This window comes from Acinonyx jubatus, chromosome D4 (assembly GCF_027475565.1).
Source record: "Acinonyx jubatus isolate Ajub_Pintada_27869175 chromosome D4, VMU_Ajub_asm_v1.0, whole genome shotgun sequence".
NCBI lineage: Eukaryota > Metazoa > Chordata > Mammalia > Carnivora > Felidae > Acinonyx > Acinonyx jubatus.
This window is the reverse complement of record NC_069391.1, coordinates 7,181,905-7,209,676: the sequence shown is the minus strand read 5'-3', so window position 1 is coordinate 7,209,676 and position 27,772 is coordinate 7,181,905. Positions and strand designations below refer to the sequence as shown.

The window sequence follows — 27,772 nt, the reverse complement described above, 5'->3', positions numbered from 1 at the left end:
CGGAGCCCAGCCGGCCCGGCGCGCAGGGCAAGCCCGCCGGCCGCACAGACGTTCTGCATGCGGCCTGGGGTCGGCTTGAACCTAGCAGAAGGGGACCTTTGCCTCCGCGGCTGCTGCTCATTCACGTGCAGTGAGGGGAGGAAGTCGGAGGCCTTTGGAGAAGCGGGGGCACCGGCTCCACCCGGACGGCCCAGAAGCACACCTGCCTTTCCCAGCCTCCGGCCCCAGCGTGGCTCGTGCAGCCTCGAGGCCGTGCTGAGCTGGGCTGCTCTGCTCCCAGGTGGAAGACCTCTTCCTGACCTTCGCCAAAAAGGCATCTGCCTTCAACAGCTGGTTTGAAAACGCCGAGGAGGATCTGACCGACCCCGTGCGCTGCAACTCCCTGGAGGAGATCAGAGCCTTGCGGGAGGCCCACGACGCCTTCCGCTCATCCCTCAGCTCTGCGCAGGCCGACTTCAGCCAGCTGGCCGAGCTGGACCGCCAGATCAAGAGCTTCCGCGTGGCCTCCAACCCCTACACGTGGTTCACCATGGAGGCCCTGGAGGAGACGTGGAGGAACCTGCAGAAGATCATCAAGGTGCCGCTGCCGCCCCGCCCAGAGCCGTCAGCCCGAGCTCGAGGGCTTGGGGGGCTGGCGGGTCGGTCTCACTTCCAGAAGCTGGAGCAGGTGCCGGCCAGCAGCCCATGCGAGGCCGACCATCAGTGCCTTCCCCTCACCTCTTGCTGGAGTTCGTGGGGGTGGCGGGGCGGGGGGGTGGTTTCCGAGGAGCCAGGGAACTGAGGGTTCTGGGCTCCCTAGATGTCCGCCGGCTTCCCTCTTTGGGTTGAGGTCAACATCCAGTCCTCCCTGCCTCCCAGCGCAATGGTCTCTGGTCATACTCGGCTTCAGAAAACTGAAATTCTGAGGCCTCTGGTCCGTCTCGAGGGCACCCCACCCCTCCCCGGAGCTAGTCCCGGCAGGAGGGCACCGGTAACACGGCGTCCCCTCCGCTTGGGCCTAGGAGCGGGAGCTGGAGCTGCAGAAGGAGCAGCGCCGGCAGGAGGAGAACGACAAGCTGCGGCAGGAGTTCGCCCAGCACGCCAACGCATTCCACCAGTGGATCCAGGAGACCAGGTGCCGTCGCCCCTGCTCCCCGTCCCTATCCCCCGCTCCAGGGGAGGGCACGCTGTGGGCAACCCCGGAGGCGGAGGCGCTCTGGCAGGAAGGAAGGGAGGGAGGGACGGAGGGAGGGAGGGAGGGAGGGAGGGAGGAAGGGTTAGGGGCGTATGCTGGGCCGGCTCCAGCCAGAGGGGTGGGCGGAGTTCCCAAAGGTCGAGTTGTGGGGTGTCCTGGGTTGGGTGGGACTGTGCGTGGTGGGCAGTCGGTCCTAAGCAGCACATCAGGGACTCACGATACAGGGTCGTGTGCAGTGTAGGTACTGATGTTCTTGCTTTTGTTTTTCTTTTCTTTCCTGTGTCTCTCTCTGTCCCCCACCTCCCGATTGCTGCTATCTGGACACCACCTTGTCTTGCGGCTGCTTGGATCCCATCTGCACAGAACGTATCTCCTCGATGGGTTAATATTGTCTTCTTATTTCTCCGGGCTCGTGGTGTGGTTGTGTCTCCTGTGCTTGTCCCCTGCCCTCTGTCCCCCTGTGGCCTGGCTTGCAGAGGATCCCAGGATGGGCCTTGCTGCCCAAGGCGGGCTGCACTTCCCCTGTCCCGCCCTCGCCCCACCTCTGTCCCCGTCCCCCTCCAAGGAGTGCGTGCCTTGCCTCACAGCCCACTGTCCTTGACAGCTTGCGGTCTGGGGAGGGGAGCCACTCCCACCTTCCTGTTCAGATTCCAAGGGCCCTCTCAGGGAGGGAATGTGACCAAGCCAGAGGGCCAGAGCTGGAGTCCAAAGCCTCTGAGAGTCCCAGTGCTTGTCCAGCCATTGGGATTTTACTGGACTTCTTTTCTGCCTCTTTTCCCCTTGTGTCCGGTGGGACCAGATTTAGCTCCTAGGGGGTCATGGTCACGAAGTAGGAGCTTCGGCTGGTACAGTGAGTTCCCAGCTGTGCACTGGCCCCTCCCCCAGTGCCCCATACCACAGCTTTCCCAGGGGAAGGGGCATAGCATCATTTGCCCCTTCAGAGGAGGCAGAAGTGCCTGGGTTCCCGGAGGTGGAGAGGCGGGGCTTGGGAGGAGCCCTGGGAGAAGCAGGGTGGCCCCGCCCAGCACTGGGAGGGGCCTCTCCTTGAGGCTTCAGCCTCTGCCTGGGTCCAGCACCTGTGCATTCTCCCCCAGGCCCATGTAAAGCCAGGGTTGAGGGGACCTCAGTGGCGGAGTCTAGCATTCCAGGGGTTCTACAGACGGGTAGTTGGGGTGTGTAAGTATGGTAATGGGAGAAACAGGTCCAGTACCAGCTGACCCAGCTACCCGTGCTGGAGGCAGAGGGGGTCAGGATTTAGGGGTTGCAGCTTCTAGCTGGAGTTGATTAGCCGCCTGACATCCGCTCCCCTCCCCAGCCCTGTGGCTGTGTCTGCCAATCTGGTCTTGTCTCCGTGGGTGCCGTTGCTCCCCTTACCACGTGGCTCCTCCCCAGCCCTGTCCCGTCTTGCTTGGTCGCAGTGTGAGCTGCCCTGAGGCCGCCTGTCCTCCCCGGCAGCGCAGCCCCACCAGGTCCCTGCCTGGGCGCCAGGTTGCCCCGCCTGTGCACTGCCAGCTTGGGCCTTGTGGCGCGTGTCTGTCTCGGTCTGCTCTTGCCTGCCCGTGCCTTCGGTGTATTCATTTGGTTTCTTTTCTTTGACTAGCATAGCGTATCGTCGGGTCATTCGTGTCTATCAGTATGAAGTTGGGGATGATCTGTCTGGAAGGTTTTTCTCCTCTTATTTCTCTTCTTACCTCACTGTGGTTTTACCAATGCACTCTTGACTTCCCCAGGCGGCTCCGCTTTCTGACTAACCCACCGCCCTCGGCCGCTTGGGAAGGAGGGGTCTGTCCTCCTCCCACTGCACCGGCACCCAGCCTCCTGCCCCTGGGTCCTGGGGGTGTTGCTTTTCTCTGGGGGACATGGCGTGACTGTGAGTCTGACCTGCTGGGGTAGGAGGAAGCCTGGTGCCTTGCCTTGCTCGAACACTAGGAACTTGGGGAAATTTCAGAGCTAAGCCTGGCTCGCTGGGTGTTGAAAGGGTAGGTTGGGGCACACGTGGGTGCCGGGGAGGCTGGGCTAAAATCCCCCCCAAGGACATGCGCACAGTGTGATTCGTCCCCGCACGTAACCCTAACTTGTCTTCGTTCTCTGATGGCCTTCTGTGACCTCACACTGTAATGTCAGATAGATGGAGGCTCCCTGCTCCCTGCTGTTCAGAACTGGGCCCTGGAAGCCTCTGGCCCTGTGTCATGGAGCCTGATCACAGCCACCTCTCCCCTTTGGGCAGAATTAGAATCCCTTTCAAAACCCGTATCTGGTCATGATCTCTTAGCACCCCGCCTTCGTGTCTGAGGGGTCCTCTGCATCTCCTCCACTGCTGTCACACCTAGAATGTGGCTCCCCTCCTCAGGAACCTGCAAGAGGCCCCAGGGATTTCTAGGGGGTGGCTCTCCTTTTGTCAGCCTCCTCCTCCTGAAGGTCTCCTGGGTAGCAGGAGGCAGGGTCGCACAGAGTGGCTTTCTCCCCAGTGACTGCAGAGGCTGTCAGGCCTGCAGCCCCTCTGTCATCTCCTGAGGGGATTTCGACGCAGTTCCTAAGGTGCCCCTTGAGGGCCTAGCTTGGGTCAGGTGCCATGTCACAGCCTGGCTGGGCCTGAGGAGCCACATGAGAAAGGGTCCTAGCCTGGGAGCAGGATGGGCGGGGCTTAGCCCTGGCCCACCAGCTGGCCCTGGGCAGGTGACTCAACACCTTGGGGCACCAGCTGGCAGTCTCTGAAACAGAAGAAATACTACCTGCCCTCCACGGCTCCCAGGGCCACTTAGAAAAAGATTGCCAGTAGCACGTTTCGTGTTCTTAAAAGAAATTCCAAAAGAAAAAAATCAAGATAGCAGGTACTGTTAACTGGGGATAGTTAATTCAAGCTCCCATTCAGGTCCTCCTGCTTCACTGTGCTTCTGTGTTTAGGTCCTGCATGGTGGAAGAATCGGGGACCCTGGAATCCCAGCTGGAAGCTACCAAAGTAAGTGCCCCTACGGCTCCTGGCCAGGCTCAGACCCTCTATGCAGCCTTCTCCAGTAGGCCCATGTGGTTCCAAGTCAGGCATGAAGCTAGGCTGGTTAGGTGCCCTTTTTCTCTTAGCAGAAAGCAGCCCCAAGCCCCGTCATTTGTCTTTGAGGGTTGCCGCCGGGTGTCTTACTTGAAAGAGTCCTTTGGTTCTCAGTGTATAGTTTTCTTGGCTTGTGACCGACACTGAAGTCCTTCCCTTAATGGAGGCTGTTGGATTTCACTTCACACCATCCTGCCGTTGCCATTCCGCACGGCCCTGTGGGTGTGAGGCCAGGAGGGCTGCTGAGCAGGCCCCTGGGCCTGGACGCCAAGCTGAGAGCCCCTGTCCCCTGTACCTTTGCCTCCCCCTCTCTAGCGCAAGCACCAGGAGATTCGAGCCATGAGAAGTCAGCTCAAGAAGATTGAGGACCTGGGGGCAGCCATGGAGGAGGCCCTGATCCTGGACAATAAGTACACGGAGCACAGCACCGTGGGCCTGGCCCAGCAGTGGGACCAGCTCGACCAGCTGGGCATGCGCATGCAGCACAACCTGGAGCAGCAGATCCAGGCCAGGTACCTGAGCCAGGCCTGGCAGCAAGGGAGGAGGCGGGGGTCTCAGCTACCTGACCGCAGGCCCACCCCCACCCCCCCCCCCCATCATTTTATGGGGATGGAGCAGAACGCGCCACCTACCAAATGGGGTGGAAGGTCCGGTCCTTAACTCCATTCTGTTCTTTTAGGAACACAACAGGAGTGACTGAGGAGGCCCTCAAAGAATTCAGCATGATGTTTAAGTGAGTATGGCCTCCCCTGCCGGGCAGGCGGGCTCAGCACCGGGGCCTGGGTGCTGAGCAGTCCTCCATTTGTACTACAGACACTTTGACAAAGACAAGTCGGGCCGGCTGAACCACCAGGAGTTCAAGTCCTGCCTGCGCTCCCTGGGTTATGACCTGCCCATGGTGGAGGAAGGGGAGCCAGACCCCGAGTTCGAGGCAATCCTAGACACTGTGGATCCGAACAGGTGCGCTATAGGGATGGTGCTGGAGGCAGCTCGGTCTTCGGCTCCTCCTGTGCCCCCCCTTGCTCACTGCACTCGCTCCTCCCCAGGGACGGCCACGTCTCCCTGCAAGAATACATGGCTTTCATGATCAGCCGGGAGACGGAGAACGTCAAATCCAGCGAGGAGATCGAGAGCGCCTTCCGGGCCCTGAGCTCCGAGGGAAAGCCTTACGTGACCAAGGAGGAACTATACCAGGTCTGGGGCTCTGCTTCCCTACCCTGGGGGCAAGGGTTGAGGTTTCCTTTGGAAAGTAAAGCCTGAGATTGCCCCGGGGTCAGGGTCAGGGTCAGAATGAGTCTAAGTTAACAAACCTCCCTTTTGAGCCCTCTTCTTCTGGGTGCAGGCATTTTATCCCCATTTACCAGTAAAACTCACTCCAGACCTGTCTGAAGCGGCTCTTAGAAGTGGCTGTGGTCTCTGGGCAGGGACATTCCCGATGTCCGCACCTCCCCCGGGTGTCAGCGGACTGGACTGACAGGTGTGGTCCCTTCCCCTCCAGAACCTGACTCGGGAACAAGCCGACTACTGCGTCTCCCACATGAAGCCCTACGTGGATGGCAAGGGCCGCGAACTCCCCACCGCCTTCGACTACGTGGAGTTCACCCGCTCGCTCTTCGTGAACTGATCCCGCTCCTTGCTCCGCCCGGCCCACGCTGCCCGCCCTGCCGTTGCCTTGCTGCATGACACCTCCTCTCTGTGCTCTTAAAATATTCCAGTGTTACTTTCCGATGTGAGCTTAAGTCCGCTTAGCCTGGGAGAAGACTTAGTAGAAAATGGTGCTTCGATAAACCGCTTCCGGTCAAGTCGCACTTGCCCCGTTGCCGTGGGGACCCAGATTCCCTTCGTGAAGCCCGCTGCCCCATTCCGACTCGGCAATCTCGGCGGCGGGCCAGATCCCCTCTTGTTCTCTCCCCTCCCTTTTGTTTTCATGTGAAAGACAAATAAATGACTTGACTCCCCCAGAAGCTCGTGTTGTCTTCATTCGGCCTCTGTCGGAACTCCAGAGCTCAGCTCAGGTGCAGCTTGCTCCTGCCCCCAACCCCCCACCCCCACCCCGGTTGTCCTCAGGTGGCCACCTCTGCTGCCAGCTGCTCCAGGTCCTCTGTCTCCCGGGGTCCTTGTTCAGTGAACTCGGTGCTCAGCTGCCACACCTTTACAGTGCCCTTGGCGTCACCGGCAGCCAGGAGCTGAGTCTGTTGGCGATTAAACTCAAGACAGTAGACCGGGCTATCATCCTGGGTTTGCTTGATTGAAACTGTGGGTTTTTGGGAGCTTTTCTGTAGATCAAACAGCTGCACATCACCTGCAGGGAGAGAGAATCATGGGACAAGAGGCCCAGAACAGTGGCCTGTGCACCCAGGAAGAGAAACTCACGGCACAAGAGAAGTCTACCTGGTTTAGCCCTCCTTCCCCCACCTGCTGCCTCTCCCCAGCTCAGAATTCCAAGTACGTGCTGGGCCCGTATCACTTAAATGGATCTGAGCCTATCGTCCTATTTCCTACCTTCCCCGGAAGCAGCCGCAAACACCAAGGGGCGCACTGGGGACCAGCGCACGGCAAACAGGTACTTGTGGGACAGCTGCAGGGAGGCCAGGGGCTGGGCCTGCAACATGGAGTACAGGTGGATGTGGCCGTCGGTCCCCGCACTCAGGAAGAGATTCCTGGACCGGAAGAAGGGCAGAGAGCCAGGCAAGGGGATGAGTACCGGGTGTCCTGCCCAACTCCCCCTGGGCTGTCACGTTCCTGAAAAGTCTCCGTGGACCCCCAAACTGGGAATCCCCTTAGGGAGAGAAGGGCCAATCCCCGGGAGCCAACCACCCGAGCGCCGGGTAGGAGGGCTCAAATAGCGAAGACCTGGGCCCAGGCCAGACCACAGGCCCTGTAGGCGGCTCTATGGGGCTTCCTCACCCTCCCTGTGCCAGGTGCCCTGTGGCCTCCTCTACCTGTGGAAGGGGGAACAGCTCACAGAGTAGATGGGACCACCATGGGGAGAGAAGGTGAACCGTGCCGGGGCCCGCAAGGGCACAGAGCTAGGCATCCGCGTGAGAGCGGCCTCTTCTGCTGCCAGGGAACACTTGAGCGGGAAGCCACCTTCCGTGCCCAGAACAAAGAGGCTGGGGTCAAAGCCGGAGAAAGCCACCGCCGTAGCACCCACCTCGGTCTCCCCCCGGGGAGGCTGTGGAGAAATGAATGGCAGGGCAGACAGAGCCAAGGGAATCTGGTCAGAGTCCCACAAGAGCCCGGTCACACGAGCGGGAGCCACGGGACCTCAGTTGCTAGCACCGCTGCCCGTGCCGCCTGCCGCCACCCACCAAGGCCCACTTGCGGGGGTCCTACGGTGGGCAGGCGGGCGGGGGCGGCAGCTGGGGCCCCACGTACCTTCTTTAGCTTGGTGTTCCTCGGAAGCTGCTGCACGACCAGGGCGAAGCCCTCCGTGAGCTGCAGCTGGCCCGCCCCGCCCCCCTGCCAGAGCAGCACTTTCCCGTCCGTGGCCACACTCAGCACCTGGAAGCGGTGGCTGTGCCGGGGCTCAGGTAGCCAAACCACCTGGGACAACAGGGTACAGGACCAAGGTCAAGAAAGAGCTGCTTGCTCCCCAGGCTGCCCCCATTTCCCAGCAAGACCGGCGGTCACCCTCATCCCCCAACTACCCCTTCTCTTGCGGGAAAACCAAAGGGGGAATTGGGGGAGGCCCGGAACCGCCTCACACACCTGGGGGCAGACCCGAGGGTTCCGAGCTCCCTCCCTGAGACGCCAGGATAGCTGGGAGCCCCACATGGCCACTCGGAAGTTGGGGGAGCTGGGAATGGCCCAGGGCCTGGGCGTGCCCGGGGAGCTAAGAATGCCAAAGAATGCCGAAGGCCTCTGTCCCTAACTGCCAACTCCTTGGTGACCTGCTGTGGCTGTGCGAGCAGGCCCCCTCTCTTCCGTTTCACCTCAAGGAGCAGGCCAGCGACAGCAGCACTCAGCTCAGGGAGAAGGGGAAGGTGCCTCCCCGCCCCCACCGCGGCCCACTGCTCTGACCTGGTACACAGGGTCGGTGTGCGTGTCGTCCGTCAGGCCCGTGCGCCACAGCAGCGGGTCCTCGGGATGGCTCACGTCCCACACCAGCACCTCACCACTGTACAACCCGCCTGCGGGACCAAGCGCGCCCGGACAAGAGCTGACTCACGCGCAACAACCTGGTGCCCCAACCCAGCACCAGCCCCGCCCGCCCAGGGTGCAAGGACGGGGAACCGCTTCCCCAGAGTCGCCCGGGGGAGGAAAAGTCCTGCCCTCCCCCCACTCCGGCCTGCTGTGCCCCCACCCACCCACCGTCAGGCTGATCTCCAGGCCCGGCACCCTGCCGTGCCCTCCCGCACAACCCCTTTCCCAACACGTGTGGCTCCTGTCACCACCCATGGCTCCCCGAGGGTGCCCATGTCGCCCTGCCTCGAGTCCTGACCAGGCTGCACCCTTGCATGGCCCACACCCCACCAAGACTCAGCGAGGACCCGCCAACGCCCCCACCACCTCCTCCCCCTCCCCTTCTTCCTCCCCCCCCCCCCCCTTTCCTCCCCATCCTCCTCCTCCACGCTCCACAACTGGCACGGCATCCTCACCTGAGCCCAGGGCTCTGCTCCCCAAGCAGACCTGCCCCAGCCGTGCCTGGGGGCCTAGGGCCCAGTGGAGAGCTCCCCTGTGGGCACCCTGCACAGGGTGGGGAGCAGAAGACGGCTCACCTGCGACATGGGACGGCTGCGTGGGGTGGAAGGCCAGGCACATGACGGCGCTGGGCACCTCCACCACCGCTGACGGCTGCTGGGGGTTCAGGCCTCGCCTGTCCAGGTTCCAGGCACACACGAAGGACTTCAGTGTGCTCCAGTCCCCGTCGTCCAACCTGCACAGGGACATGCCTGAGCCGGCTCTGCCCCGAGGCCAGGATCTCGCCCCTGCCCTGCTCCTAGCACCAGACCCGCCACCCACCCACCGCCCCCAGATCCGTTCTGGGTGCTGTAGTGGCACAGGTTCCTCCATAGCACAGTGGCAGGACCTTCTCTAGAAAAGGGTTCCCGAGAACCAAGATGGGTCCACACGATAGCAGGGTGGGGGAACTGTGGCCCATCAGGAAATGGCTCACGGAGAAGAGGGGGCAGGCCCAGGGCGCACTGCCCTATGCTGGCGGGTGGGCACCAGGACTATGGGCTCTAAGCCCCTCCCTCTGCTGCTCTTTCCAGCCAACCTGGTGCCTAGGCAGCCTCGAGAATAAAAAGACTCCCAGAATGGCCAAGCTCCAGGCCAACCTTCACCACACAGACAGGGAGAAAGAGGCTTAAACCAGAGTCTGAGGACCTCCCATTGCCCCACAGCCACCCCTGCTGCCACTCACCGGCCATAGGCACAGGCCACCACGGAGCCGGTGGTGTTCCAGGAGACACTGGTCACATGCAGACCCTGCCCCTGGGCTGCGGGGTAGCCCAGGGTGTGCAGACACATGACCTGAAAGAGACAAACCATCCCTAGCCCTGAGCTACAGAGCCACCCAACAGGCGGCCTTGTAGCCACCTAAAAAACACGACATACAAGCTTGGACCTCCAAAGCCACCCAGGTCCACTGCCCGGTCCTGGAGGGAAATGTAGAGCTTTCATCCCAACACCACCCCAAATAGGATACTTCCAGAAACCCAGAAGAAAGGATCTTACGAACCGAGACAGATGCCAGGTTCTGGCTCAGAGTAAGACCCTGTTCTGTACACAGTTTTAAAAGCTCTGGCTTCTGGAACTGGATGGTGCTGTACGTGCCACTAGACTATGCACCTGGAAATGGTTACAGTTTGGGGCGCCCGGGTGGCTCAGTCGGTTCAGCGTCCGACTTCAGCTCAGGTCATGATCGCGCGGTCCGTGAGTCTGAGCCCCACGTCGGGCTCTGGGCTGCCCCTCCCTGGCTTGCACTCTGTCTCTCTCTCAAAAACAAATAAACATTAAAGCAATTTTTTTAATGGTTACAATTTTATGAATATTCTACCACATTAAAAAAAAAATTTTTTTTTAAACCTCTGGCAGCTTCCCTCTCAGCCCATAGCAGCCTGGCACACCAAATGAAAAGGCTGGCAGTGCTGGCCACTGTGAGCGGTCAGCCCAAGGTTTCTGGGAGGGGATGTGCCACACAGATCAAAACGTCTGTGAAAAGCTGCGTACTCCTCGACCTTATGGCTCCATATAAAGAAACTACCCGATGGAAAGAATCTAAAACGTGTAAAAAGCTGTATGGTGGGAACCCTCACACACGGCTAGCAAGGACGGAGAACGGCAAGGCCACGGTGGGGAGACAGTCTGGTGGGTCTTCAAAAGCTAAAACATAGAGGCACCACACAACCCAGCAATTCTGCCCCTAGGTACACGCCCAAGAGAACTGAGCACACACGTTTACAGGGGCGCCCTGCTGGCTCTGTCCCTGGAGCATGCAATTCTGGATCTCAGGGTCGTGAGTTCAAGCTCCACGCTGGGCACAGAGATTGCTTAAAAATTTTTTAAAGATTAAAAAAAAGCTGTCAAGTGTGGTAGGAGGTGGAGGGAACTCAAGAAAACCTTTTTGGGGGGGTGCCTGGGTGGCTCAGCCAGTTGGGCATCTGACTTCGGCTCAGGTGATAATCTTGCAATTTGTTGAGTTCAGACCCGCGCCAGGCTCTGTGCTGACAGATTGGAGCCTGGAGCCTGCTTTGGATTCTGCATCTCCCTCTCTCTCTGCCCTTCCCCTACTCATGCTGTGTATCTCTCTCTCTCAAGGATAAATAAACATCAGGAAAAATAAGAAAGAAAGAAAGAAAGAAAGAAAGAAAGAAAGAAAGAAAGAGAAAGGAAGGAAGGAAGGAAGGAAGGGAAGGAAGGAAGGAAGGAAGGAAGGAAGGAAGGAAGGAAGGAAGGAAGGAAGGAAGGAAGGGAAGGGGAAAGAAAGGAAGGAAACAAACCTTTGGGGTCTGATCACATTCGGTTTCTTGATCTGGGTTCTGGCTCCACAGAAATGTTTTACTTTGGAAAGCCACAGGCCTGGACACTTGAGGTTTGTGCACTTTTTTACATCATGTTCAACTAAAGTGTACATCAGAAAGGCACCACAGACATTAAGTTATTTGTCACAACACCACGTATACCTGCAACCCACTGCTTATACCCAGTGCACTTTAAAATCTGAAGATAAACCTACAACGTGGGAGAAGCAGGGGGACAAGGGACTTCTCTACACCTTCACTGTGGCAGACACGTGTTGGCCAAGACTCAGAATGGCATGGCCATGCCTGGGTGGCTCAGTCAGTTAAGCGTCTGACTTCGGCTCAGGTCACGACCTCACAGTTCGTGAGTTCGAGCCTCGCATCAGGATCTCTGCTGTCAGCACGGAGCCTGCTTCAGATCCTCTGCCTCCCTCTCTCTCTGCCCCTCCCTTCCTGCTTGCTTTCTCCTCCCCCCTCCTCAAATAAACATTAAAAAAAGAAAAAAGAAAAAAAAAGACTCAGACCGGCACAAAGGGTGAACTGTCTGCACAGAGAACACACCTGGATAAACTCGGCTCAAAAAAATAAAGTGTATGGATGAAACATTAGGTGGCATTTTATTTTTATTTATTTTTATTTTTTCGAGAGAGAGCGTGTGCAAGCAAAATAGGGACAAAGGGAGAGGGAGAGAGAGAATCTCCAGCAGGCTCCACGCTCAGTGCAGAGCCTAATGTGGGGCTCAATCTCATGACCATGAGACCAACAGTCAGAAATCACTAGTCAGATGCTCAACCAACTGAGCCACCCAGGCTCCAATTAGGTGTTTCAAAAGGACACGTGTGAAGTCTCCGTAGCAACCTGACAACACAGAACAGGCTTTGCTCCCGACCAGAAAAGACCCCAAGGCTGGCCACAGTGACTCACAGCTGTCAACACACGTGTGAAACAAGAGGCAGGAAACAACAGAACCAGGAGGTCGGCGGTTCCAGTGGGAGACCCTGGGTGGTCTCTTCCTTGTCTCCGATTTCTAAGCTTTCCACAAGGTTGTCCCACCGATTTTAGAATTCTAACATTATGGTTTCTCGTTAAGAGCAGCATCCCAGCCCTTCCAGAGCTACTACAGCAGTGCCAAGGACAATGATGAAATGTCAAGGCCAACACATTGACAGAAGTAGAGAGAAAAACCCCAAGACAGTAATTCCATCATGAGGGAATCAACAAAGAACTGATGCAAAACAAGAAGTGGGAGGACAGACTCGCTGTCGATGTGATGTAACAGCAAACTGCTAACACCCTCCTCTGCCCAATGCTCGCGCACCGCTAACATGTGGGGCTGTCCAGGGCCAGCTCACCAGGCTGCCACTCAAAGGGTGCAGACTGATCTCCCGCCTACCCTCCCGCTTCTGGAGGATACCTCTCTAGAAGTGAAGCTGGGCGTCCACCCACAGGGGACTCAGATAAAGGACGACATGTCCGTGCAGTGGGACCCAGTGTAGCCGCTGGGACGCCTACAGCACCTTTGTAGGAACTGACATGGAAAGCTCGAAGTGAGAAAGGTCATCAGGAAAACGTACAGTGCTTTCCACTTGTTTAAAACGTTCTCAGTGACAACACTAGTAATAATGCTTGTGTTAGTGTCACACAGAGAAGACTCTAAAGGCGTGTGGGCGTGGGAACAAAGTGTCCCCTCCCACTGTCTACATGGTATATGTTCTGGACTTGTTATAATGAACATACATTGCTTCTGTAGTCAGAACACAGATATTTTGGCACCTGGGTGGCTGAATCTGTTAATAAGGGTCCGAGTTCAGCTAAGGTCACGATCTCACGGCTTGTGAGTTCGAGCCCCGCATCATGCTCTGTGCTGACAGCTCGGGGCCTTGAGCCTGCTTTGGATTCGGTCTCCATCTCTCTCTGTCCCTCTCCTGCTCATGGTCTGTCTCTCTCTCGCCCTCTCTCTCAAATATAAATAAACATTAAAAAAAATTTTTTAAAGGAAAAAACCGTATTTTTTAAAGGGGGAGAAAGTAACACACACTTGGACCAAGTTAATCCATAGAAATGTGGGAACGTGCTAATAATAAAGAACAAAAGCTTAACCTCTGTAAAATTGGGTGGTGGGCGGTGGGGGCGGGGGGCACAAGCAATGGCAAGGAGAGACAACATGCTGGGCTCTTCCTCTTCCCTGAGCCCTTCTTGTGCCCGGCTTATAAGGAGTCAGTGACTGCCCACTGAGGTATGGCCTCGGCAACTGCATTTCAGAGTGAGTTTGAGGACTTCCCTCAAACTGATTTTCCCATGCCTTCCAGTGACTTGGTGGGAAGAGGGCAGAGGAGGGGGAGGGGCTAGAACAGGGCTATGACCTCTGAATACATAGTTACTCATCTGTTTCTACAGGAAGAAAGCACTGTATAAAAAAAAAAAAGTTTGGCTCAGAACTCCAAGGCTCCCCAGTCGAGGGCCCGCAGCCGTGAGCGAGCAGTCTGTCCACAGGGGAGGCTGAGGCCCAGCACGGAGCAAAAGCCAAGAGCCCCCCATTCATCTCAAAGCCTAGCCTGCCTGTGCGGCCGGACACCTAAGTGTACAGGGTCACTCTGAGCTGAGCCTCAGAGACACTGAAGTCACTAGAGCATGGCAGTGAAACCAGACAGACCAGGGCTCAAATCCCAGCCTGGCCCGTTACAGCTGGGTGACCGTGGACAAGTCAGTTAGCCTCTCTGGGCCTTGTCTATAAAACAGAGGTCATCCAAGTACCGCCTCATGCCGCTGTGCTGAGGAGTAAATGAGATGGCACAGAGAGCCCTCACCACATGGTGCCAGGGGAGACAGCCGAGCAGTGGACAAAGTCTGGTCCAGAGTCAGACTCCCCACGTTCAAGCCTTGCCTCTACTGCTCACTAGCTCCATGTGATCCCAGAAAAATCGTTTCAACTCAGGAGCCTCCCCATCCCCAGCTGTAAATGGAGGTAACCACAAACTACTTCTTGACAGCAGAGAAGGCTCGATGACTTACTCTCATAAAACTCAGCTCAGCACCTGGCAAAAAGTAAGACCTCCATGAACGCAGTTACTATTATTGCTATTAACAGCATCTGGCCTAAGAGGACTTCAAACGGGGACGGGCGAGGCTCAAGCTGGGGCAGAGGAGGAGGGCGTCCCAGGCTGCAGTTCCCTACCGTTGGCTGCTTCTCTGTCCAGTTCACCTCGAAGCCGTCAAAAGCGTGGCTCTGCCAGTTCTTATTCAGCTCTCGAATAACCATGGCCTCCACCCTCCGAAGAAAGGCTGCAAGCCTGGGGCTGTCGTGCTGGGCCACAGTCCGAGCGCTGACCGGTGCAGGGACCTCGGTCTGCACCTCAGCATCCGCATGCTTCCGGGTCTGGACAGACGCTTCAGCAGTGGCAATGCTTGCCGTCTGGCAACTTTTCTGCAGAAAATCAAAACCCAGTGGTCACCGGTCAGCGGTCAGTGGTCACCAGTCAACCCAGGTCACTAGTGACCGCCTGCCTGGGCACTCTGTTCCCCCTACTAAACAGCACCCCTCCCGCGCTGCTGCTTACCCTCGGGCCAATGGGCCTCTGGTCATCCTGCCTGCCCCAGTCTGTCCCTTTGCTCTTGTAACTGGCCCATCTTTCAAAGGAGGAGCCCGATCTGTGCGCTATGGGTGAAGATGATCCCTCAACCCTCCTATGTGCACTGGGCCACAGTGAGTGGTTCAGGGGTGGTCAACATGATCCAGTAAGAGCCTGACCCAGGACTTTCGGTGACACTAGGACACCATTTGGAGGGGATGCTGGAGTGCCCTTTTGAAGATCCTGACAACAATAAGAATCCTGTAATATTACAGCCAGCAGTGGTCATCCCAACCAGCACAGGGAAGCATCGCAGACCTGGCCACCAGCATCTCCCTCCCTTCGCAGGCCCCTTCCAAGGTGCCCCCATGATCAAAGGAAGCAGGTGAGTCTGTGATGAGCTAGTTGGTAGAAAGAAGGCAGGCTTCTCCCAGCTGCCTCTTTTCTCCACCCTGCCCTCTGTCTCCAATTCCTTGTCCCCTCTTTAGCTGGCCACAGGGATAGACATCAGATCAGGGAAGGAACTACCAGCCTCCCTTTCTTATGGACAGGACCCATCATTTATCAAATGAGGGGGCCTAGCAGATCGTCATCTGCAAGAGGCTCTGCTTACACAGCCCCTCACCAGGCACCTGAACGTGCAGGGCAACGGCGAGACCCGGAACCCCTGTGCACCTCCCCCACCTGGCTCGGGCTTGGGAGGGCAGGGCTGTGCACTAGGCCAGTGCTAGTAAGCCTAAAGGAAGGGAGCGGGCCCCACACAGGGGCAGCTCTTCCTAGTACATGAAACACCTGTCCCCACGCTCCCCATCACATTCCACTAAATTGTCTTTTCTTATCCACCTCCCATTAAATGGAGTTCCTCCGGCATCAGAACCCTGTCTGATCTCTATACCCACAGCACTTTGCACATATTTGGCACACGGCACAAGCCCATTTAGACAAGATATATGTACATATATTTTTATATATCTATCTCCACTACACTGTATGTATTATGTTGTATACACACATAGACTATATGTATTACACATATACTATTTACATATATTTCCTTTACACCACACACACACACACACACACACACACACACACATTATTTACTGAGTGTCCACTTGCCAGGCACTGTCTGGGTACTGTGGATACAGCAGAAAACAAAATGTGCAAAATCCCTGTGCCCGAGCAGCTTCCACAGGGGTTGGGGGTACACGAACAAGAAGATACCCACCAACTACCTATGGTGCCAAGTGCAGCAGATGTGTGGGAGAGAAGGGAACAGCAGGGAGGTCTCTGGGGAAACGGCACTTGGGCTGAGGTGCGAAGGACAAGGGGAGAGCTGCAGAGGAGGGGCCTGGACAGAGATGGGAGGGGGAGGCCAGAGCAAAACCTTGCAGTGGAAAACTTTCCGTGCTCCGAGACTGGACAGCAGGTGGCGTGCCTGGCCACAGTGGGTAAGGAGGGTGGCCTGAGCAAAGGGCAAGGCCAGGAGGTGTCTGAGAGCCACAAGGTGTGGCCTGAGTGGGTTGTAAGCAGGGCCATGCCTTTTTGGCCGCTCGGGAAGAAGTGAGGAGCAGAGGACAGGTCTGATGACCAGTGGAATGCGATGGCAAATTCTGGGAAAAGAGAACACGGAAGCAATTCTCCTGGGCCTCGTTTAGACCGAGATGCCTCCCATCCACACGGAGGCGTTGAGGCTTCCGAGGGCGGTTGCAAGGCGTGAGGCTCTGGAGAACATCCGACAGAGACGTGACTTGAAACCACAGCACTGGAGGGGTCCACCAAGGGAGCGTGCCCACTGAGGAATTCGTGGATGGGCATGAGGATCAGAAAGCATACAGGCCTGGGGCGCCTGGGTGGCTCAGTTGGTTAAACATCTGACTTCAGCTCAGGTCATGATCTCACGGTTCATGGGTTGGAGCCTCATGTCGGGCTCTGTGCTGACAGCTCGGAGCCTGGAGCCTGCTTCAAATTCTGTGTCTCCCTCGCTCTCTGCCCCTCCTCTGCTCGTGCTCTGACTCTCTGTCTCACAAAAATAAATAAAATGTAAAAAAAAAAAAAAGAAGAAGAAGAAGAAGAAGAGGAGGAGGAGGAAGAAGAAGAAAGAAAAAGAAAAGAAAGTAAAGAAAGTATACAGCCTGAGCCAAAATTCTAAGAGACTGGGTGAAAATCAAACTTCCAGAAGCCACAACGATGGCGAGAGTGTTAGTTACTAAGTGCTAACTCAGGCACTGTCCCAAAAGTTTTACCCATATCTTATTCATCCTCACAACCACCCTATGAAAAAACTCCTATTTTTGCATTACTAACATGGACGCTAAGGCACAAAGAAGTAATTCACCCAAGACCACACGGCAAAGAGGTGATCACAGTAGGGCTTGAATTCAGGCAGTCTGACCTGTGACACGAAACTGTCCCTCAGCCATGGTGTTCTCACCCAGTCTAACATCCTGGACACTCATCACATCAGATAAACTCAGAAAAAGTTTCTAAAAGAATGTTACCCCAATGACTTAATCTAAGACAAAAATGTCCACAAGATAGCAAGCTGTTACCTTTCCATCTACTTCCATTAATATTTCTTTGCTGGGGCGCCTGGGTGGCTCAGTCGGTTGAGCGTCCAACTTCAGCTCAGGTCATGATCTCACAGTTTGTGGGTTCGAGCCCCGCGATGGGCTCTGTGCTGACAGCTCGGAGCCTGGAGCCTGCTTCTGATTCTGTGTCTCCCTCTCTCTCTCTCTGCCCCTCCCCCACTCGTGCTCTGTCTCTGTCTCTCAAAAATAAATAAACATTAAAATTTTTTCTTAAATATTTCTTTGCTGCTTGCTTATTCAGACAAAAGACAAATGTCAAAACACTAGGGAAAATTCACAGAGGAAAAAAAAAACTTAAAACCAATGACACGCTGCACCCACAATTTTTTCTGTGAATTGGTAGGAAGCTACTATCATTATTCTCTTTTCACTCTGGGACAACTAAGTAGTTCCCATAGTTCAAGATCTGATTATCTGGCCCGACCCTGATCCGTCCCATACATCCCATCCCATCTGGGGATGAAGCCCCAAAGCCTCCAGAAGGGAAGGGCTTGCCCAAGGATACCCTGTGTAGACTGGTACCTTCTGTGCCAGGCAGTGTGTGGCTGGACTGAGGCTCCCATAACAAGCCCTCTGAGACATCAGAGAAGAAGTCAGGGAAGAATGAGATCCTTGCTTCCTGGGCCTCAGCAAGGTCAGGAAGAGGAGTGTTAAGGATGCTGGGCTCCCACACCTCAGAGGCAGAGGTACTACAGGAGGGACTGGGACCAGACTTTAATCACACTGGGAGGTGTGGCCAAGGGAAACAGAACAATTCCCAAACCAAGATCACCAGTCACCACGCTGTGGAGTCTGAAGTCCCAGTGACCTGCAGCAGAGAGGAAGGCAGTGAGATTCAGGGACCAGAACCCAGTGTGGGAGCCCAGCTCTCCTGCCCCCAGGAGAGCCTGCAGACACCCAGAATGTCAGGACTCCTACCCAAGCCACCAAATGTATCCCAATACCAGGACTGTAGCTTCTGACTAGATGAGAAGTGGACGCGAACCTAGGCTGGGCCAATCAAGCTCTCTCAGGGAAATTCACAACAGAGACAGATTTAACAAGATGGCATATGCCTAGAACTGAAACCTGGAAACGTTGGCCCCAACAATTAGCCAGGGCCACAACCAGGAGACAAGCAGAGACAGGCCTCGGGGGATACATGGTAACATCAGAGTTGAGAGGTGGGGGACCCCCAAAGTTTCCTAGATTCCTCAGGACCAGCTGCACCTTCAGAGGCCCAGGAGACATCCCGGCATCCTGAAGAGAAGTGCTTGACAGGAGCTGGTTTGGGCTGGTTTCTGTCACTTGCTATCAGAGTCCTACACTGACCCCTAGGAAGGCTCCCTGACTCCCAGGTCAATACCCCTCAACACCTCACTTCTGAAATAATAGGCCTCTAGCTGGCATCTAGGACTGGCCGATCAATTTCAGGAACACTGGTGATGACAGAGGAAACGGCCCCACTGGGTCAGGTGATCAGCCACCACCCCAGGCCCCCCCCGAGGGGTGTGCTGAGAGAATACTGGGCTCTGCCTTGCATTCAGGTTCAGACTGAGATTGACCAATGTCAGGTTAACTGTCCTCATGTGTGACTCAGTCATTCAGAAACCAGCCAGCCAGAAAAATGTATTCAGGGGGTATCACTATGAGGCATGAGTACTTCAAAGTCATGAGTAGAACAGTCACTTTCTTACTAAAAATATACATTCTAGGGGCACCTGGGTGGCTCAGTCGGTTAAGTGTCTGACTCTTGATTTCAGGTCAGGTGATGATCTCACAGTTTGTGGGATCAAGCCCCACATGAGGCTCCACTCTGACAGTATGGAGCCTGCTTGGGGCTCTCTCTCCCTCTCTTTCACCTCTCAAAATAAATAAACTTAAATAAGTAAATAAATAAATAAATACACACATACATATATACATACATACATAACATACATGCATATACACATTCTAGGGGTGCCTGGCTGACAGTGCAGAGCCTGCTTAGGATTCTCTCTTTCCATCTCTCAAAATAAATAAATAAAACTCTTAAAAAGAAATACATTCTAGGGGTGCCAAACTGGCTCAGTCAGTAGAGCACGTGACTCTTGATCTTGGGGTCATGAGTTCAAGCCCCATGCTGGGTACAGAGATTATTTAATTTTATACATTCTAGATCTCCTCGACTCTACAATGTATTGTTTATAAAACATTCCAATTGTTTAATAATAGCTCTTCAGGGGAAAACTAGATTAAATACACAGGCCATCTGTGAAACACACCTATTTTTAAGATGTGTCCTATGACTGAGGAACATCGCCATCCAGAGAGAATGCGTCTTTGAAGGTCTCAGATGATGTGCAAAGGGAAGCCAAGCCCCCATCAGTCCCTTGGGTACTAACCACTACCAGCAAATAGAAGCGGCACACAGCATCTCATTTCATCAACCAGCCTGGGCCAGCACGTCTGACTCGAGTGCAAAAGGACCTCAAAGACATTCTAGACCTGACTTCTCAACGGGCAGGCCCCAGAATCCCTCAGAAGCTTGCTAAAACACAAGCTGCCACCTCCAGCAGGGGGGCCGAGAGTGTGCTTTGTGAACAAGCCCCCGGATGATGCTGAGGCTGCAGGTGCAGAGGGCTGTTACTCAGACCCCACCTGTGGGTCTCACCCATCTGTATGCTTCCCAGGGCCACAGCCCAGAGTCCATCGCCTCTTGCCCCCACCCCACCCCCACAGCACAGACCATGCTCTGAGGGAGCATGAGGAGGCTGAGGGACGCTGTTAAGCCCACCTGAAGGACGCTGCTGGGCAGGTGGGGTGCGTGTGGCCTGTCGCTGTCACCTTGCCACATCCAGCGGGCCCACTTCTGATCCTCCTCCCCAGAATTTCCCTTGTCCTCAGGTGGCCGTCACCCCCAAGGCCTCCCCCCCTTCCACCCCCTTCCCCATCAAGTCCTGCACACACACCTGATGAGAACCCAGGTGTGATGGGAGCAGAGAGGACTCCGGCCTGAGCCAGCGTCTCTGGGCCCACACTGCAAACCCCATGAGCGAGCACCACAATTTGACCCAGGTGTGAGGCACAATTCACAGCTAATGAGCAGACAAGGTGAGACAGGAATGTCTTAGATGCGAAGTTGAGCTGAGTGGGTTGGTTTCCTTTTTTTTTTTTTAATTTATTTACTTTTGAGAGAGACAGAAACACACAGTGTGAGTAGGGGAGGGACAGAGAGAGAGGGAGACAGAGAATCAGAAGCAGGCTCCAGACGGAGCCGTCAGCACAGAGCCCGATGCGGGGCTCAAACTCATGAACCGTGAGACCGTGACCTGAGCCAAAGTTGGACACTTAACCGATTGAGCCCCCCAGGCGCCTCCAGCTGAGTGGGTTTCGTGGTGGGATACAGGGACAACTGTCTCACCAGAGGCCTCTGAGAACGCAGAGTAACGGAACAATCTCCGGTTCACGTGAACTTGCCTCTTAGTATATCGGGGCAACAAACAGCTACTCAGAGAAGAGCGTGGAGCCAAGAGCCAACCAAGAGGACAATCGCAGACGTTTCCATGGAAGTTGAGAGATGCGTTAGGCTACACAACCTTGGAGATGCAATTACTGCTGACTACCTTGGTGTCGTCTTGGTCTTTCAGTGTGCTCTCATGCCCCTTGAAAAAAAAAATCTAGTATGGAAACTGTGTAGCAAACCCAAAGGTAGGGAACCACGGATTTAATTCTCCTTGAAAATTTGTAACAGGCCAGACCCAGGTTCAAAACAAACGCCCTCCAGCAGGGGGTGACATTGGCTACAGAAGCCACCAAGGCGAAGAGGCAGCCTGGGAACAAGGAAGAGCCGGTGGGCAGGCAGCTAGTTGAACTCCAAGCAGGGGAGGAGAGTCGCAGCCTATGTGGGATGTCAGCACACAAGAAGATTATTCAACCCAGTATTTCCTGGGTGCCTCCGGGAGGTGCAAAAGTACACAAGACCCACTCCCTGCCCTCTGGGAGCTCACAGTCCCAGGGACACAGACCTGAATGTCAAAATGCATTCCATGGATGGAAAAGTTCCAGAACCAGATAGTGGTGATGGTTCCACATTGTGAATGTACTTGACACACTCAATTGTACACTTAAAAATTGGGAAATTTCTGGGGCGCCTGGGTGGCTTGGTTGGTTGGGCGTCCGACTTCGGCTCAGGTCATGGTCTCGCGGTCCGTGAGTTCAAGCCCCGCGTCGGGTTCTGTGCTGACAGCTCAGAGCCTGGAGCCTGTTTCAGATTCTGTGTCTCCCTCTCTCTGACCCTCCCCTGTTCATGCTCTGTCTCTCCCTGTCTCAAAAATAAATAAACGTTAAAAAAAAAATTAAAAAAAATAGGGAAATTTCTATTATATGTACCTTTTTTTAAAAAGTTTTTTATGTTTATGTGTTTCTGAGACAGAGAAAGACAGAGCATGAGTGGGGGAGGGGCAGAGAGCGAGGGAGACACAGAATCGGAAGCAGACTCCAGGCCCTGAGTCGTGGGCACAGAGCCGAATGCGGGGCTGGAACCCACAAACCACGAGATCATGACCTGAGCCGAAGTCGGACGCTCAACTGACTGAGCCAACCAGGCTCCCCCCCTTTTTTAATTTTTTTTTTAACAAACTTTTTTTTTTTAATGTTTTTTTAAATTTATTTTTGATACAGAGAAAGAGTATGAGCGGGGGAGGGTCAGAGAGACGGGGAGACACAGAGTCCGAAGCAGGCTCCAGGCTCTAAGCCATCAGCACACAGCCGGACGCGGGGCTCAAACCCACCAACCGCAAGATCATGACCCGAGCCAAAGTCGGACGCTCAACTGACTGAGCCAGCCAGGTGCCCCTCTATTATATGTATCTTTTTTTTTTTAATTTTTTTTATGTTTATTTATTTCTGAGACAGAGAGGGACAGAGCACGAGCAGGGGAGGGTCAGAGAGAGAGGGAGACGCAGAATCCGAAGCAGGCTCCAGGCCCCGAGCCATCAGCACAGAGCCCGACACGGGGCTCGAACTCACAGCCTGTGAGATCATGACCCGAGCCGGAGTCGATTGCTCAACCAATTGAGCCAGCCGGGTGTCCCTCTGTTATATGTATCTTTCCACAATTTTTGTTTTTTAAGTAATCCCTGCACCCAACATGGAGCTCAAACTCACAACCCTGAGATCAAAAGTCACATGCTCTACCCACTGAGCCAGTCAGGCTCTCCACCACAATTTTTAAAAAATGAAAAAAAAACACAGCCCACATTTTCCTAGGGTCAGCATTGGGCTGGCTTCAGAAAGGTAATGCTGCTGCTGGAAAGGAGGATGCATTCAATTGGTGGTCTCAAATTTTGCTACCTATCAGAACGACCTGGGGAGCTTTAATAAAACCAGATTCTCAAGCCACAACACATACCAATTTAGCCAGAACAGCTAGGAGCCAGACATCCATATTTTTCAGGAGTTTCCAGGACATTCCAGTGTCAACCATCTGGTTTGAGAAACCGCAGATGAGCAAGGAGGGATGATTAGGCACCCTCTATCTCAGGCAGCTGGACTGGTCCCTGACACTCCTCTGCCATCCGAGCAGCCCTAGGCTTTCAAACTGTTTTCTTATCCACAATCTCATTTAACCCCTCACAAGGGGGTGCCTGGGTGGCTCAGGTTCCGTTGGTTGATCCATTCATCCCCTCAGGAAGTATTCTACCAAGGACCCATTTTGCAGAAGAAGAGATCATGCGACTGGCCCAAAGCCCTAAAGAGGGTGTGCACCCCGGACTTGAACCAAAGTCCAGGACCCTATCCCTCTGTAAACAGATTGGAATATGACAAGAAAAGCCAGGTCAGGCCAAAGACCATTAATATTAAAAAAAAAAAAGCGGGGGGGGGGGGGGCACCTAGCTGGCTCATTTGGTAGAGCATGAGGCTCCTGATCGTGGGGTCGTGAGTTCAAGCTCCATGTTGGGTGTAAAGATTACTTTAAAAATAAAATCTGAGGGGCTCCTGGGTAGCTCAGTGGTTAGGCGTCTGACTTCAGCTCCGGTCATGGTCTCGCGGTCCGTGAGTTCGAGCCCTGCGTCGGGCTCTGGGCTGATGGCTCAGAGCCTGGAGCCTGCTTCTGATTCTGTGTCTCCCTCTCTCTCTGCCCCTCCCCCGTTCATGCTCTGTCTCTCTCTGTCTCAAAAATAAATTTTAAAAAAAGTTAAAAAAATAAAAAATAAAAATAAAATCTGAAAAAAACAAAAAACTAAAAAAATTAAAAAAGAAAAAAAATCCATCAATGGAACATGGAGGTACATTACAATATTGCGCCACTACATGGGCCAAAAACCACTGTCCAACTTTTCCAAAAAAACTTTTTAAAAAATTAAGAAACTATATTTAAAAATTAGCTAAAACACTCATCACAGGACTTACTGATAAGAAAAAAAAATGTAAACTGCCTAACAACTCATCAAAAGAGACTGGTTAAATAAAATGAAGTTAGAAAAAAAAAATTTTTTTAAACATGGACATATGTTCAGGATGTATTAAGTGAAAAAACTGGGTCTATGAAATGTTGTGCACAGTGTGATTCCGTTTTTATTTTTAAAATGGGGCAGGGGCGCCTGGGTGGCTCAGTCTGTTCAGTATCCGACATCAGGTCATGACCTCGTGGTCCAGGGGTTCCAGCCCCGCATCTGGCTCTGTGCTGACAGCTCGGAGCCTGGAGCCTGCTTCGGATTCTGTGTCTCCCTGTCTCTCTGCCCCTCCCCTGCTCACACTCTGTCTCTCTCAAAAATAAATAAACATTTAAAGAAATTTTTTTAAATGAGGCCAAACAGACAAAACACGTACAAGTCGAATGGCTGGGGAATGGGGTGATTTTTATTTCCACTTTTTTTTTTTTTTTTTTTTTTTTGCATATCCAGATTTTTTCTCAATTTTGGACACACAACTTTTATAAAGAGAAAAAACTATTTTGGAAAAAGCCGTTTACCTTCTTCTGACCCTTGCAAAATTCTTACAACTTAACAAAAAAATCTGCTTCAGCAAGACAGGGGATGCTAGTTCAAGGGAACCACCCTCACAGATGAGAGCTTACACCTCCAGTGTTAGAATTAGTTCTTAGAACCTTACAGCTTAAAGCTATAGTTACAAGAAAATGAACCTGCCTCAATTTCATTCTCTGTAAGGAAAAAAAAAAAAAAAAGACGGATTCAGCGGTTCCCAGCCTAAAGTCTTCTAAAACCTGAATCTTCAGCAAGCAAGAGCTGTGTGATAAGGACGGAGATCAACTAAAATACCCACCTCGGTTTTCACCAGAACCATTTCTGTGCAGCCTGGTTAAGTGGGGAGTGCTTTCCAGGTAGATCAAATCCAGGCTCGAGACCCGCAGGCACACTACTGGCCTGAGGCAAGAAACCGGTCTTCCAGAGTTAGACTTCAGACTTCATTGGGAAACTCCCCAGTGTCCGGGAGGACCTAAGGTCTGCTGATGGGGTCACTCGCGCAGCAAGCTAAGCCTCGGTTCCCTCTTCTGGTAAATGTGCGGCACCCTACAACGCCCCCCCCCCCCATACCCATTTTCACCGAGGGGACGCCAACATCCCTACAATGGTCTGCAAGGCACTACCTGACCCTCTCTGACCTCAACTGGGACCACTCCCCCTTCTCTCATTCCTCGCCAGCTCTGCCACCTCCTCAAAACACAAGATCTGCTCCGACACCAACCCCAGGGCCTTTGCACTTGCAGTTTGCGCTGTCTGGCGGTTCTACCTCAGGTATCCACTTGGCTCACTCACTCCTCCCGGTCTTTGCTCAACTGTCGCCTTCTCGGTGAGGCCCACCCACCCTCTCACTCTCCAAACCAGTCCTTCTGATCCCGCACCCTTCTTTTACTTTTGTCCATGATGGCGCTACTCGCCCTCTGACACACGACAAAATTTAATTGCGTAAGTTGCCTATGGTCGCTGCCCTGCAAACGGCCCCAGGTCAGCTCCAGGAGGGACTTCATTCACGGACGGGTCCCCAGCGCCAGAACGGCTCTTGGCACACAGCAGGCCCTCAAAGTCCGCACAAAGACCCCTCCGGAGAAGACCTGGCACCCGGGAGCCCTGCCTCCTCTAAAAAGCCTCGTTTTGTGTGCTTTTCATTAAACCACTGGAAAACCGGTGTGTCTCGACCTTAAATGCGCTTCCTTCTTCTTTTTAAAGGAAAGTTAGTTTAAAACGCCTGAAAACTGCGGTTCACACAAAATCCTTCAAAACATGGGGTCTTCAGATGTTTTTAAGGAAAACCCCTTTTGTTGTTGGGTCTGGGGGGAGACTGGCACGGGTATGCCACAAGGGCGGGCCTCCGTGGGTTAAAATACAAAAATAAAACGGGGGGACCCCAGAACCTGGCCCGGAGGCCGCGCGCGGACGGACCCTCGCCCTCCCTCCCGCGTCGCCGCGAGTCGGGCCCGCGCCCTCACCGTCTCCCGGCGGATGCCCTGGACGCCCCTCCACTGAGAGGGCACAGACGCCACGCCCAGGGTCTCGTCCTGCAGCGGCCCCGGCCGCCCCGGCCCCCCGGCGCTCGCAGCCCCGCCTGTCGCCAGCGCCTCAGCTCCCGCGCTTCCCGCCCGGCGGAACGGCGCGGGCTGCGCGCGGGTTGCCATGGAGATAGCGCCGCCCTGTCGCGCCTGCGCACTGCGACATGACCTTCGCCCCTGCGCCTCCAGAGCGGAAGCCTGGGGAGGTGAGGCTATAGGCACCATTTTTTAATGGGTCAGACGGCCACCTCCGAGACCTGAGAGAACGAGATAAATTATTCTTTTTGGCCAGTGTGTGACCAACCCGGCCAGTTTTGGATACTCCATCCCCAGGAGGGGCACGCCTGAGCATGTGCGGGTACCCCTGGCCCGGGAGGAAAGTGCGGAAGTGGGGCACCGTGCCAGGCTCAAAGATGGCGCAGAGCGGCCGGGCGCAGAGGCGAAGACTGGAGGCTGCGACCAGAGTGCGCTGATGAGTTGTGGGGCCTGGGAGTGCCCAGCGGAAAAGTTGGGCGCTCCCAGCAGATCCCGCTCCAGATTGCGGCCACTTCGAGGCCTGGTGCTCACTCTCTGCTCCGTAGTTTCTGCCTCGATAGAATGGTGATTTAAAATATCCCTATGCGGATCGGGAGTTTGGTTGGATCATTGGAAGGCCCAAATGAGGTCGAATACAGAAGACTGCTTGTTACATCGAAACTAAAGACCCAAGTAACTACCAGTTATTGGGTGTGTGTCGTGCGTCGGTCGGGCAGAGCCCAGAGATTTATGTATATTGAACTTATTAAATGCTCAAAACAACTCTATGAAGAAGCAACTGCTCTAAGTCCCATGAGGGTGCCAGTGGTTTGAGAAGTAACTGCGCCGCTCATCCAATAAAGCCCACAACACGTTCGCACAAGCCCCCGCAGGTTGCTGCTTGGCCACAAAGCCTGCTTCTGGGCTTCTTGGCGGGTACCCCCCCGCCAGGTCCTCTGCGCTGCCTTCTTTCTATCCCTGAACTCTTCAGGGATGCACCAACTCTGCACCCCCCTCACACAACTGAGTCCTCATTTAGGACCCTGTTCCAGCCAAGGCCATAAAGACTGATTAGATTAACAGCACTGGGGGCGGGGGGTGGGGATGGAATGCAATAGAAATTTCTTCCAAAAAGAACCAGACAAAATTCTCCTTGTGAGGCCCTCTTAACGCTAAAGAATGTACACATGTCACCAAAGATTCCAAAAACCACGCTCAAAAAGGAGCTCAAGGCTGTGGGAGTCAAGAGGCCTAGATTTGAACACTGTTTGAATAGTGCTGTGTCCTCTTTAGTAGACTTGGTAATTCTCTGGGCCTCGGTTTCCCAGCTGTAAAATGAGGCTAGTAAGACTGGACCTGCTTTACCTGACCAAGGAAAATATTTCGGGAAGAGAAGAGTGGTCCACAGTATTAAATTCCCCAAACGGGTCAATGAGGATAAGGCCAGAAAATAGATCAGCCACTGAAACTGGCGTTCTGGATGATATCTGATGACCTTAGTGAGAACAATTTCAGTGGAATACGGGGAACAAAAGTCAGCCTGCAGAGGGTTTAAGAATGAAAGAAGGAAGTATAGAAAGTAATGGACATTATTGACCAGCTAAACACAGGAAGTGGGTACGAGTATAAATTCGTAAAATCTAATTGGAGGGTAATTTGACCTTAAAGTCTCCTCTTTAATCTAGAAATCTTACTTGCGGGAATTTTTCCTGTGTCAACAATTACAGGTCTGCACAGATGTTGAGCCCCAAGGATATTCAACAACACATCATTTATAATAATATTACCATGATAATAGTAGGATCCTGCGGTCAACCTAAATTTCCAAGCAAAGTCATGCCATACAACAGGTGTTCACTAAATATCTGAGAAAGAATGTATAGTAGGCCTTTAACGGCGTATTTCTGACACACGGTATAGAATCTCAGGTGGCCAT

General features: G+C 54.2%; 2 protein-coding genes across 12 annotated transcripts in view; one reads left to right on the top strand and one right to left on the bottom strand.

The window, feature by feature from the left end:
* SPTAN1 (spectrin alpha, non-erythrocytic 1) overlaps positions 1–6,184 on the top strand; it is a 61,468-nt gene extending 55,284 nt beyond the window's left edge. For 5 of the 10 annotated variants that reach the window (XM_027035297.2, XM_027035298.2, XM_027035296.2 and 2 more), the window contains 10 exons: positions 281–577; positions 1,002–1,114; positions 1,538–1,555; positions 2,775–2,837; positions 4,079–4,133; positions 4,536–4,732; positions 4,900–4,953; positions 5,034–5,180; positions 5,267–5,414; positions 5,719–6,184. In XM_027035297.2, the coding sequence (XP_026891098.1) occupies positions 281–577; positions 1,002–1,114; positions 1,538–1,555; positions 2,775–2,837; positions 4,079–4,133; positions 4,536–4,732; positions 4,900–4,953; positions 5,034–5,180; positions 5,267–5,414; positions 5,719–5,844 (1,218 nt within the window). In that variant the 3' untranslated portion in view covers positions 5,845–6,184. The remainder of the gene's footprint in view (positions 1–280; positions 578–1,001; positions 1,115–1,537; positions 1,556–2,774; positions 2,838–4,078; positions 4,134–4,535; positions 4,733–4,899; positions 4,954–5,033; positions 5,181–5,266; positions 5,415–5,718) is intronic. The other 5 variants (XM_027035303.2, XM_027035302.2, XM_027035300.2 and 2 more) reach the window with 2 other exon arrangements.
* Positions 6,182–25,962, bottom strand: DYNC2I2 (dynein 2 intermediate chain 2). 2 transcript variants are annotated; one of them, XM_027035304.2, is made up of 10 exons: positions 25,762–25,962; positions 22,723–22,797; positions 14,364–14,612; positions 9,589–9,698; positions 8,942–9,099; positions 8,244–8,353; positions 7,599–7,766; positions 7,163–7,395; positions 6,723–6,880; positions 6,182–6,522 (listed from the first exon to the last, which is right to left on the bottom strand). In XM_027035304.2, exons 1-10 carry the CDS (start codon positions 25,945–25,947, stop codon positions 6,284–6,286), a joined length of 1,686 nt encoding a protein of 561 aa, XP_026891105.1. In that variant the 5' UTR covers positions 25,948–25,962; the 3' UTR covers positions 6,182–6,283. The 2 variants fall into 2 exon arrangements, with proteins under 2 accessions (XP_026891105.1, XP_026891107.1); XM_027035306.2 differs by lacking the exon at positions 22,723–22,797.
* Positions 25,963–27,772: the final 1,810 nt, after the last annotated feature.